The following is a 13,298-nucleotide window of genomic DNA, read 5'->3' as shown; positions in this document are numbered from 1 at the left end:
TCAGATACCTACACGGTTTTGAAAGAAACGCTTACTAAATTTGTTATGTTTTTACCATTAAATTGACAAGCACACCATATAATTGAATAGTACTTAAATTATAAATTTTCGATGATAATAAAATTGATATTGATCAACATTATTTAATACCTATGCATTTTTACTGATCTAACCCAACTTGTAGTTCTGCAGAACAAAAAACTTTAAAAAATATATTGACTAAGCTAATCAAAAAACCAATTTACAGAGAGTTATGATGGAGATTTAATTATTTCTGGTAAGCAAAAGAAATAGTTGCCAATTATTTTTTAAAAATTGTTATCGGGGGACCAGTTGTTCGAAGAAATACTGTACATTTTCTTCACAGATTGACAGTGTCGACTTTGAGTGTCTTCTTGAAAAACGTGATGATATCCGTGGCCTCACTGATGCGCATTTTGGTGGGCTTTCCCGCTCCATGACCTGCCTTGGTATAGACCCTCAATAGAATGGGGTTGAGTTGGTATTCCGAGTATCGCACGGCTTCCTGGAGAGCGGCGGCAAATTTCAGGGAGTGCAAAGGACTCACGCGGTCATCGTGATCGGCTGTCAGGATCAATGTCGAAGGATACTCCTGATTTGGGTTCAGGGGAATATGAACATTGTGCAGGGGCGAGTACTTGAAGAGGTTGGCAAAGTGCTCCTTCTCATCGGGATTTCCGTAGTCCGAGCACCAGGCATGTCCGATGGTAAACTTGTGGAATCGCAACATATCCATAACTCCAACTTGGGCAACGGCTGCTCCGAAAAGTTCCGGCCGCTGATTGATGCAGGCACCCACCAAAAGTCCACCATTCGAGGCGCCCTGTATTGCCAATCGATCCTTAGTGGTATAGTTATTTCGGGTCAAAAACTCTGCTGCCGCCTGAAAGTCATTGAACCCATTTTGTTTGTTCAACAACCTACCTCCGTTGTGCCACTCTATGCCATATTCCCCGCCTCCTCTTATATTAGGGAAAGCCAAAACTCCATCAAATGTGTCTATAAACATGAGACCAGTTATGCCAAAAGATGGCATTAGGCTATAGTTGAAACCGCCATATCCATAGAGTAAGCAAGGTCGGGGCTCAGCATTATCCCTTTTTCTTTGGATGATGAACATGGGTATATTCGTGTCATCGGCGCTTTTATAGAACACCTGTTCCACACTGTAATCGTCGCGGTTGAAGCCCTCCAAATTCAGATTGATTTCTCGCAAAACCTTTGGCTTTTCAACGGGCTTGGCAAAGTCGTAGTGGTAAATTATGCCAGGCGTTAGAAAAGATGAGAAACCATAGAAGATCTCCGAATACTTCCGTTTTCCCGAAATTCCATTTATGGAGCCAATATCCAGACCAAATTGACGGATGAGATTCCCTGTATGCAACTCACGGGCCTGAAGAATATGCTTAACATCACTGTTATAGCAAACCAACAGCTTGTCCTCATTCACGCACTTGGCCCACTCTAAAACATCTTTCTCGTGTTCTGGTATTAGGGTGGTCCAGTTTTTCTCAGCCGGATTGTTGAAATCAATCACGGCTATTCGGTATTTGGGAGCATCTTTGTTTGTGTGGAAGTACATTTTGGTTCCCTCGTTGGTTATGTAATCGTAGTCAGCCTCAAATTTATCCACAATGGGCTTAAAATCCAGCTTAGAAGTTATTGGTTCATCAGGTTTCAAATCAGCATAGTACAGCATATTATCTCGAACCGTGTGACTTATGGATAGGATCAGATATTTTCCACAGTCGGAAACATTACTTCGTAACATCCACGAAGGATGTTCGGGAAATTCTGCGATCAGAGTATCTTGATCTTGACTTTCTCCGACTAGATGATTATATAGCTTTTGGTTTTCATTCTGCTTTGTCTCCGAACCATCAGTTTTGCCATCTTGATCGGAATACCGACCATAGAAGAAGCCCTTGTTGTCCTTTGTCCAAGAGACATTTGAAAACTTTACTTTCTCCAGAGTTTCGGGAAAATCGGTGCGTTCTTTAGCCCTCCTTATACGTATTTTATTCCAATCCGAGCCACTTTCACTCAGACCATAGGCCATATAGGCCCCATCTTCGGAAAATGTTTTATGACTCAGTGCGGTGGTTCCATCCGCGGACAAACTATTGGCGTCTAGGAATACCACCTCTGGGCTCTCCAAATTCTCCTGCTGCATCATAACACTCTGATTCTGTAGGCCAGTGTTCTTGAAATAGTAATAGTAATTACCATGACGCATAGGGCATCCGTACCTCGGGAAATTCCAGATCTTCGTCAGTTTGGCATTGATACCCTCCCATTCCTCGCATCTCTCGAGAAACGGTTGGCTAATATTGTTTTGAGCATTCACGAACCTTTGAGTTTCAGTCGAATCTGGATCCTCCAGCCAACGATAGACATCCCTTATTCTATACTCATGTAGCATTTCCTCGAATTTACCATCCTTCCGTGCTTCGGGATACACAATCCTAGCATTTGCCTCCTCGACTAAGGGAGGACTCAGGTCCGTGGGACGATTGACCGTAGCTTTGGATCTGGACATTGCTAGGTGATTAAAAGCAGGGTATAATAGGGTCCTTTCTAGTTTTTGAAGACTCTGCTTGTTGGCAACTAGTTGGAAAAATAATTTTAGCATTTGTTATCGAAAAATATAAGAGGAAAATTTATAAGAATTTTAAATTTCAACGCCAGGTCAAGATTGACATGTTTGGAAAGCCAACTGTTTAAATCAGATTTATTTGCAGTTCAAAGGTCATTTGTTCTGGTCTCCTTGTATTTAAAATGTTGTAGAATTTCCGGGATGGTCGGGCATTCATCATCTCACATGCAGTTAGGACCAACTTTCATTTCGGGGGTCGCTTTTCTTTTCTCGACTTTGCCGACTTTAATCAGCGCCATGTCGCACTAATTGCAGCAATTAATTTTCCGAAAAAAAATGTTCGTGGCATGGCACGTGATGAGCGAAACTTTCGGCTGAGAATTGATGAAAGCTTTTGGGGTGATGGGGGGTAGCCCGGTAAATCTAGTGGACTGGAGGTCTACATTAAATTATTGAAATTCCAAAGCCATGTGTCGTGGTCGCGTCTTTTCTGGCCAAAAGGGAGGCCCCTTCCACGACACATTGACATCTCTGGGACGCTTTTCTGATGCTGACTGTTGCAGTTGCTCTTATTGGTGGACCTGGACTTGGACCTGCACTTGGAGTTGGACTGGCTGTAAGCCTAAGCATGCTGAGCATGTCAACAAGCAGGGGCTACACACAACCGGGGAGCAAGGGGAGCAGGGAACCAGAGAATAAGATGGCCAGAAGGGCCGGCGGGCAAAGGGGCAACAAGTCAAGCGCGCTGACAGCCAACATGAGCGCAACAGCAGCGGAGAACAGCAGTAACAAGGGGTACACTGCGAAAAATGTTTGTGCAACACATAATTTAATTAGGCCCATTTAAAAAGCGACTGTCACAACTAAAAGATATACTAATTTTCACATTGCGGCTGTGTTCATACAGTACATTAATAAAAGAAAGTAGGATTCATTTACCTACCTCCACGGTAGGTATACTAAAATTAAATTTTCCGTAAACCTGTACAAAAAAATGTTAGTTATAGCTAGTGGGAAATAAATTAACAAATGTTCCTAAGATTCTGAGAGAGTTCTCTAGATTTGTTTCTCTTTTGTCGGTAAGGCAAAAGAAATGGGAAAAGGTTTAACAGTTAGTTCCTATATTACGTTGCTATTTATTACGTGAAAGGTAAAAAAAAATTAAAATTTGTTCAAAATAAATCATTTTTATCACAGCTTCTTTTTATTATCTTGCTGATTAATAATATGATACTATTAGATAAGTAGTAAGAGATCCAAGAAAATTTCGGTGAACCAAAAAGGCGGTGGGAAAATATATATTTTAATTTTCCATATCGGCTGAAATTGCTCCATATAATAATTTTATAACATGTAAAATATGTGTAATAATTAATTTATTTAATATTTTTTGCTAAGTGTACACTGGTAGCCGACGTTCCACGCTGTTGCATCGATTGGACGCTGGGCTCGATGGTCGTCATTGGGGATTTGTGGCTCGATCGAGATCGAGATTCTCAACTTTGGCTCATCTTCATCTCTGCAGTGATCACACGCACGCACAGCACACACACCATAACCATATCATACCATACCATACCATGCCACTCTGTTTTGGAGACCCGATTCGGAATCTGTATCTGCATCTGTAGCCGAGTTTATGGAGATGAAACCGCGTGTGTTTTTGTCGCAAATCGCCAAGATTGCGATCTCATTAAAGCGAATTATTTGTGTTGCTGACTATGTTCTGGCCCGTTGCATCTCTCACTGGGTTCTCCGATTCTCTGCCTCTCTCCGATTCCCTGGAGAATCTGAATCGGAATAGGGATCGATGGGGCTGCTCCTGCATTCACGATGGTTATCGCTGGAACAAAGTTGTTGTTCTCCTGTGACTCTGCCGTCGCCGTTGCTCCCAGTCAGCGATTTGCCAAACGTTTAAGCTACCCGAGTTGCAGTTTAATTCCTGCGAGTTAAATGTGCGATTAACGCTCGGCCGAGGCCATAATTTATGCCCCGGACTTGTCAATAATTTTTAGACTTCTGTCACACGCTCGCAGGCCAAACTCGAATTTATGTTCCTTATCTGGGAAGTTAGGAACCACAATGGAACTTTTTAATTAAGTCTATTCTTTTGGATATATTTACACTTTTATAAGTTTTATTTTCCTTACACTTTTGTAACTTATTATCCCAAAAACTAAAGCAATTTAAATATTTACATGATTTCACATTTTTTAAAACTCCAAAATAAATATCAACTTACTTAGTACTTATTTAAATTCAAAAATAATCTATCTTTAAACTTTTGTTACTTAATTATGTTACCTCCTGTGAAATATTCTTATCTCAAATATCAATGCAATGTACCTTGTCATTAATGAAAGGTAGAGCTCAATTTAGCAAAATAAATTCAAATAATTAAAATGACAGTCTATTACTAAACTAAATGTTTAAATTTACAAAACTCTTTCGAGAACCTGTCGACTGTATTTTATTTATGAACTGATTTAATTTTGATGGATCGAAGATGTTAATTAACATCTAAATATGGGGAGAGTATGCGTCGCCAGACTCCTTCGTATATAAAGAGATTTGCCTCCATTTATATTCCTCTATTTCCAGTTAACTGAAATCACTGCGGACATGTGCCCAGCCATATATTTATCACTTTCGCTTCTCAGGTTGTGCTATTTAGAGGAAGCCGCAGAGCTCATCAATCTGGACCCGCCGACTCCTTCCCTTCCCCGAAATACAAGAGTATCTCCATCTCCAGTCAGCCACAACAGATGGGAATGGGAATGGTTTGTGGGATGTGCGGATGTCCCACGAGTCTAATCAGGCTGTAATTTGAAGGACAAGGCGGCGGGCAGCCATCAAACTGCTTGAGTTTCGCCCCTGACTTATTGCAGGTGACTCTTTTTTACGACTTTTCCCACTCCAGGTGGGTTACCCCTTTCCGGAACCGGACTTTTTGATCCATTTGGGGTCTCGGTTCTCTGGCCGGACATTTGGCAAATGAATGGCCAGTGATTTGGTAGCTGGGCAAATGAATGAATTAGTTCCTTGGAGACGACCTCGTGGGTTTCGGACTCCTCTGTTGATTGATGTGCTCGGGCGAAGGCCAGTGCTAAAAATATTCTTTATTGATAATAAATTGAATTTCGTTAAAAGTACCCCCTTAAATATTTATTTTAATTCGTGGCTGAAATATCGCATTGCTGGGGGCGATGAGAGATTTATGCGTTTGCCTCAAACTGTGAGATAAATGGTGGAAAACCCAATCGAGAACGCATGGCAAAGTGTTTACACTGAACAGGAGGCATAAATATTGATAGATAGAGTTACGTAGGTCGGTCTGGATCTGGATTCGGATCTGGAAGCGAACTCTTAATGAGGCTGAGAGATTTGGCAATTTGGTATTCCGATTTCAAATGCCATTCCGAGTGACCAAAACGGACCTCGAACACACGTGTTTGAATGCCAGCTCATGCGTGGGGATCGATGAACGGTTGGCTGGATCGGCTGGCTTTTGGCTAGTTTTCTATTAATTACACTGATTTATGTGCTCATTGTCCATTGTATTGTGTTGGATAAACCCTCCTTGCCTCCCTGACTTTATGATGGTTAACTCTTTTAATGGCACTCGCGAGAGGGAGTGTAAGTCGCCAGCTGAATCGCGGGGAAAGCACTTTTCCATTGTTATAGTTTCGGCAAAAGAAAGTTGATTACGATTCTCGATTTTGCCGGCCGTAGATGCCAGCAGATAAATATGGAAGTTGGCCGGAATCTATTGTTAACCAATTTGAGAACGCATTAGCCATCTCAGTTGCAATTCGCTAAATAAACATTCTTTTCCTCGGCCAAACTCACTTTGCAATTCCATCTAAAGTCAAGAAACTAGAAGAAAACGAAGAGGCAGCGGATACAGATGCACAAACCCCATCTTTTACTGTGCTGTCCGTCTCTGTCAAAATAAATTTGAGGCATGAAACGATCGCGAAGCCAGAGCCGTGGAATAAATCAGTTTGTAAACATAAATAAAACAACAGAATTTATTTTTTTCGCACATTTCGTGCATGGAAAGTCTCAGCCAAACTGCCGTCGTCATCGCCTCTGACAATAGGCCAAGAAAATATCCTAACTCATATGGAAATGGTGATGAGGGGGTGAGCGATGCCAATTAATGCACCCAGATACCATAGCTTTTCGCATTATAAATAATAATTTTTACGATGCAAAATTTATTGGCCGAAAGCTGGAGGTCAAAACTAACGAATAAGGAGAGTTGCACATTTTGCAAGATGGAAGACTTCAACGGACTGCAGTCGAAGAAAATATGTAGTAAAGTTGTAGTGCAGTATAGCCTCGATATATTTAAAACATTTAACTGTTAATATGCTTTGATATATTTCAGAATAAAACGTTCTTGAATATCATAATGGACTCAATTCGCAGGCCGCTTGAACTTATAAAAGTCTTAAAATTTGCTCTTAATGCAGTTTTTTACAATTTAAGTTGTGTGTTAATACACATTTATACAATATTTTATTGACACAGTTCATAGTTCAAAGTTTTTGTTAAAATATATAAATAAATCTTAATTCAAATCAATGGAATATTAATATTATTTGCTTACAATTACAATTGCTTTACTACTTTTTGTAAGATAACTAAGAGAAACATTTTAAAATAAAAGGATTCAGCCACACTTTTTGAATAAAATATTGACTCATTATTTCACCTGAGGCGACATCCCCGTGGAGGGCAACTCTCCCTATCAGTCCACCAATTTCACACTTGAAACAAACAAATAAACATCGGATGCGATCCCATCTGATGCCCTGCACCCCACGGAAATCCCAGAACTCTCTGCACTTTTGTGTATCTTTGGGATGCGAACGAGCCGCGATTTGTGGTGTTTTGATTCCGCTGCAGCGAGTGTTTGTCGATATTTGAATTATTTCCATCGCCACTTGCCCGCCGGGGGGTGGATTGGGGGGTGGACGAGGCCGATGGGGCTGTGATTCTGTTGTGGGCCACTTTTTGGCCACAATTGTGTGGCCAGTGCTCCGTTCTCAGCTCTGCGGGCCCATCCCGAAGCCCCAGCCCTTTCGATCCGATGGTCGCCCGTTGTTGTAAATCAATTGGACGCTGAGTGCCCTAATGTGCTGTCGATGGGTTTACAATCCGTCAAAACAGTTACCATGGACACAGGGAACTGCATCATCGCCACCAGCGACCTATTAGCGAGTGCTCCAAATAAACAATCAATCTGGAGAGTTTTTAAGTGCCTTCTGCGGAACCAATAAAAAGTATAGTGGCCGGGTATTAGGTATTTAAGCCTGTAATGACGTTGTTAATATAGATTTCTGTTACAAAATTGCTAAGTTACAACTAAATGTGTTGTAAGCACTTAAATTACAAGATTCAATATGTTTTCATACGAACAAAAGTCAACCTTATATTTTAATGTGCTATTTTATAATATACAAACACACATTAAGTTATAAGCAAGACGATGACAATATTTTTTGTACAATGTATAAAATGAATCTTAAGCTAACTTAATCGTTAGGAAGAGTAAAATATTTATCTGTTTAGCATTAAGACATTATATTTATTACAGAACTCATCCTTATCAACTCAGAACTAGAATACAACGATTATAATATATTTAAGATCTTCTAGCAGGTCAAGTACTTCTTAAATATAGTATATCAATCTTTCCTGTTGATAACTATTGTAGATTTACCAACTATCAAGGTACATATTTCACTTTATATAACTACGGACTTTTAAAGTACTTAATTCTCCCAGCGGTTCCTTAAAACAGTCGATCCATAACATCGATCACCTTATCGCTTTTTGCAGCCAATGGGCTCAGATCAGAAGCCTTCCACTCGAGCTGGCAAACCTGTTGGTTTGCTTTTGTGAAGCCAAAAAAAAACGACTGAAATTGTAACAATGGCAGCAGAAGCAGAGCGATCAAAAGTTACAGCCCGGCAATGTATCAATGTCAGAGCTGGGGTCTAGAGATCGGGGAATGGGATCCACCTCCTCCTCAGGGTGAATGGAGCAGTTCGCCCATTGGCGGAGGATTCCGATACCATTGTCTCGTTTGCTTTTGGGGCCAGCCCCAAATGTCAACTTTTTGAGATGCTCCCTGTGGAACTGGCTCGTCTTATTGGTGGATCCACCGGGCCAGGTTGGCCATTGTTTATTCGACATTCTCCGAGGCCCGCAATCTCTATATGGACTTGCCTTGTTGTCGCTGTCGTCGCCGTGTCAAAAGGAACGGGAAAAATCCGCGAGGAAGAAACGTAATCCCATGCCAAACAAAAACACTCCATAAGAAATAATAAACAAATCATTTCGCCAACACCAGCGCAGACAGTCAGCCAGAGAATTCTTTCGGTTTGGGGCCACCCGCATACGAGGCGATATTGATTCGATCGCAAGGCTGTCAAGCCTGTTGCGAGGTGGGTCCACCCCAACCTCCTCCTCCTCCTCCTCCTCCCCATCACCCCATCGCACCCTTTCCAATCCAATTTCCAACTGCGAACCGTCGAGGCACTTGATTTGAGTTTTCATAATTGCATGTCTTCGGTGGAGACCCGCAACTTGGGGAATGCAACTGGGGGGCAGATCTAGGTGGGAATGGGGAGAGAATATCTCCCGCCAGTCACATGTGCTTACTTGTATGTAATCTGCAGTTGCTCTCAACCTTAACAGCCATGGTCAAAAACCTAAGTTCGGTTGTGATGAAAATATCCCAAATAGTGTCCGTAGACCTGCATATATAGATCATTCTTCAAAGTCATCCAGGTGGGGTGTTCCTCTTTTTCAAAACTATAATCTATATAAGAGTCACAAAGAAAAGTTTTATAAACTATGGTTTCATTACTACTTGAGATCCTTGAAAACTACTGAAGAACTAATGACAAGACACAATCAGAAACCACAATGTTTATTTATTTATTAGATAGTAGGTATTAAAGGTCCGACTAAAGTATTTTTGGTAATGCTTTTACGGAAATACTTTAATATTTGTCAACACTATATAGAACAAATAATTCCCCTATTAAAATTTTGGATCCAATCGAGCTATATCATTATAAACCCTAGTTCCATCACAAGCTCTTTGTGTCAGAAGTAACATTTTTTACTAAACAAAAAATATTTAAAGCATTATTAATTTTAAAAAAATTTAGGTTGTCTTTTTAATTGTTTATTACTTATATTTGATGGATATGGAACGCAAAGCCTTGAACTCGTGTTAATTAGCGGGATTGTAACGCAATGTTCGCTGCTGTTGGAAATAGATCGCGAACATCTATCAGGGATGCCTGCCAAGAATGCCAACTGCTGTGGAGCACCCAGCAGCATCCGTGGATCGTCGGGAGAAGTGGCAGATGTGGGGGCAGATCCGGGATAGAATTGCGGGCAGATCCGCGGAAGACAGCGAAGTAGGTTCTCCGCTCGGGACTCATGCGAGCCTGTTGATTGCCCGAGTGGAATTGAGTATCGCAGCTGCTGGGCGATCTTGTGCTTATTTTAGTTGGGCATACTGTCAAAGATATCCCAGCTTGCGGCGAAGACTCCCTCTACTTGGGCTGCTTGCCGATCGGCTGATTGATGATTTGTTTGTTTTGATATACGCCAAAAGGGGCTGGGATCGGGGCAGAAATCGCTTCGCACCCCGAGGGAAATAAATTATGCCAATATTTGTGCTCGCCTGCCAGTTGGAGCAATGTATACTTGGAGCAACGCCACCCCAGAGCGAAAGTGCGAACGGTATTGTTTTTTAATTTATGAATTATAATTTATTCGCCCGATTGGCAAGCACATTTCAGGCGCTCAAATAATTTTGCCACTGTTTTGATATACAACAGCAATTAAATTTGAGCATTTCCAAGGAATTTGGCCCCACACATAATACGAAATTTTATTTTCCATTTGTCGACCTCTCGAGTATATCAATCGTTGAGTGTTCGCATTGATTGGGGTTATAAAAATATAAATGTGTATCCTATGGAATTTGTATTATTTATTTTCAAAATCAAAAAAAATTTTTTTTTTTTTATTTTATTGAAGCTTAAACAGAAGATGTTTTTTTTTGGGGAGAGAAAACTTACTAAGTAAATTTTAAAGTAAAGCTTTTTAAAGTTTTCCTTATAATGGATTACATATTTCATTTTTTATATCATTCCCCGCAACTTGAATTACCACTTACACTATCCATTTAAGCTTTATAGATGTCTCTAATATTTTGAAAAAAGTCTTTCAAATAACCAATATTATATTTAGAAGACCATATTAAAAACACAAAAATTATTTAGACAGATATCTATCTTATTTGTTCCTAAAATTCGATAACTCACTTAGTTGTTTTAATATTTTATCCCCTAATATTTTTGCTATCACATTTAGGGCTCTTCAGATCACTTACAACTCCCAGTTCTATTTTCTTCTGTTGGTAAGACCCTAAAAAATCCAAGTAAAATCCGCTGCAGCACCCGGAACACTAATTGCTTGGGACACATTTCTTATGCCTGCCGCTGACACTGACGCCTTCTGCTGCTCCTTGGTCCTTGGCCGCCGTCGCCGTTAGCTGTTATCAGCGGAATTTTAAAGCGCATCTTGACAAAAAAATAAAAAATTGGTAACGAGGACGCTGGAAGGGAAAAGAGGAATGTGAGCCGACTTTGGACATGGGCAATTCATACCGCTCCTTCTGCGGCTTCTGCGGCCTGCTAATTCGCTGGCATTTTCTTTATTTTAGCCAAATGCGTTGTGTCGCCCCCAACTCTTCCAGTGATGACCGTTGTCGTCTTTTGGCCATCCTCTTCTTGGCTCCAGCTCTTCACGGCTTCAATTGCCGCCTCCGCGGCCGCCAAGAAATGAAATTCTTGATATCTTTTGTTTGTCCTCACGCTGCGGCTGTCCTAACGCATCTTTGTCCTTTCGCTTCCCTAATTAAAAAAAGAGGAACCGAGCTAAATTGGATAAGCCGATGATTAAATACTCTTGCCGACAATGGAAAAGGTGGTTCGAAAGTATATAACTTGTGAAAATATATAAAATCCTTTTATCTTGATAATGGATTGCTACAGCTACATCCGAAAGAGTAAAGTCCTTAATATTTACAAATTTAAAGTAAATCTGGTTTTTCTATTAAATGTAAGAAACATTTTCTTAATTCCAGTGACTTTACTTTTTTAATCAGACTAATTTATAGAATAAATTGCCATTGACTCAGAATTTCTGAAATTCACAGCGAATACATCTTTGAGTGTACCTAAGTATTTCTCAGTTTTTTATTTACATCTTATCTGGTATTTCCCTAACTTTAATTATATACAAAATATTTTTGATTATTTATATGAAGAAACCTAAGACTGCCTACAGTAATATATATTTATGTCTTACACCAATCGTAAATATTTCATATATAGATAGGATGTTATTTTCAGTAAAAGAGGTACGAAAACTCCTAGAAAAATCGTAATACCCACTCAAAGGGTATCTAAAGGAAAGGAAAGGAAAACCCAAGCCGAAACGAGCCGAGTGACCGCACTAATTAGCCTCAAAGCCACATTTGGTATGCTTTTGATTTGTAAAAGATTTGCGCGCGATTCCTTAAAAAAGTGTTGGGTTTTCGGGGGGTTTGGAAGAATGCGGGGGAGGATTGCATTTCTCGCAATAATTACAACGTACTGCGACTCCTTCTTCCATTGGCCGTTGTCAGCAATGAAACAATTCAGTAAACATGTCACATGCAACCGAATCAATTTTCGCATCAATTCGTGGGTATTGTGTGAAATGAAATACCATGTCCAGGTCCAAAGCCAAGCCAAGACCAAGTACAATTCCACTTGCCCCCTTTCCCATTGTTTTCTCTTTCAGAGAAGCAAGTTTTCGGGGGAATTCCTAAAACGAGTGAAGCATTTGAAAGTAACCAGTGGAGATTTTTCTCCGCTGGTTCCCCATCAAAAGTCAACGAAGATTGCACTGGAATTGAAATTGAAAATATATATATTTTTTAGTTGTTATGGTAGAAAACTGTGGTGGCGAATAAGGGGATTACATTAACTTAATTATTAATTTTTTTATATGAACCTACTTAAAAATTTTTATTATAAATGTATTTTAGACAAATTGACATATAGTGCCAAAAAATATGTTTTTAAATATTCTATATCTTATATTGTTTTTAGTGCTACGAAATGAATTAAAATTTAATTAATCTATATGTAAGCTAGGTCTATAAATAAGCTTTAGCCGATTTTGCACAAATCGCTGAAATCAATTAAAATGTAATTTTAGGTGTCTAAAAGTATGCAATGAATAAGGGAAAGTCGTCTGTCTGAATGAATTCAATGTACTTCAGAGCTTATAATATATTTTGCATACTTTTAGACACCTTAAATTACATTCAAAAGTGATTTCAATAGCCAAGTGATTTGTGTGGCATCTAAGAATATTTTAATAAAATTAAACCCCCCTTTTTTCCCATAATCCCGATTTCCCCGCCTCTGCCTTGCTTAGAACAACACTGATTTTTGTAGCTGTCTCTAGAGCTGGTGGCTGGTGCTTCTGCCACTTCTGCTGATGATGCAACGGATGACGCTGATGGCTTGGACTTGGACTCCAACTCCGGCTTGGACTTGGCCAATGCGATTCCAGTTGTTGTCGACTGTAA

At 40.0% G+C, this 13,298-nt stretch overlaps 1 protein-coding gene across 1 annotated transcript; it reads right to left on the bottom strand.

Moving 5' to 3' along the window:
* Positions 1-240: 240 nt before the first annotated feature.
* On the bottom strand, positions 241-2,732 carry LOC119546921 (prolyl endopeptidase). The gene has a single exon (XM_037853552.1). It carries the CDS (start codon positions 2,651-2,653, stop codon positions 362-364), a length of 2,292 nt encoding a protein of 763 aa, XP_037709480.1. The 5' UTR covers positions 2,654-2,732; the 3' UTR covers positions 241-361.
* Positions 2,733-13,298: the final 10,566 nt, after the last annotated feature.

This window comes from Drosophila subpulchrella, chromosome 2L (assembly GCF_014743375.2).
Source record: "Drosophila subpulchrella strain 33 F10 #4 breed RU33 chromosome 2L, RU_Dsub_v1.1 Primary Assembly, whole genome shotgun sequence".
Lineage (NCBI taxonomy): Eukaryota > Metazoa > Arthropoda > Insecta > Diptera > Drosophilidae > Drosophila > Drosophila subpulchrella.
The sequence above is the reverse complement of the archived record's forward strand: the minus strand, read 5'-3'. Positions and strand labels throughout refer to the sequence as shown.

Bases quoted from the DNA above. Each gene is read 5' to 3' on its own strand.
- LOC119546921 (XM_037853552.1), bottom strand. From the start codon at position 2,653: ATGCTAAAATTATTTTTCCAACTAGTTGCCAACAAGCAGAGTCTTCAA.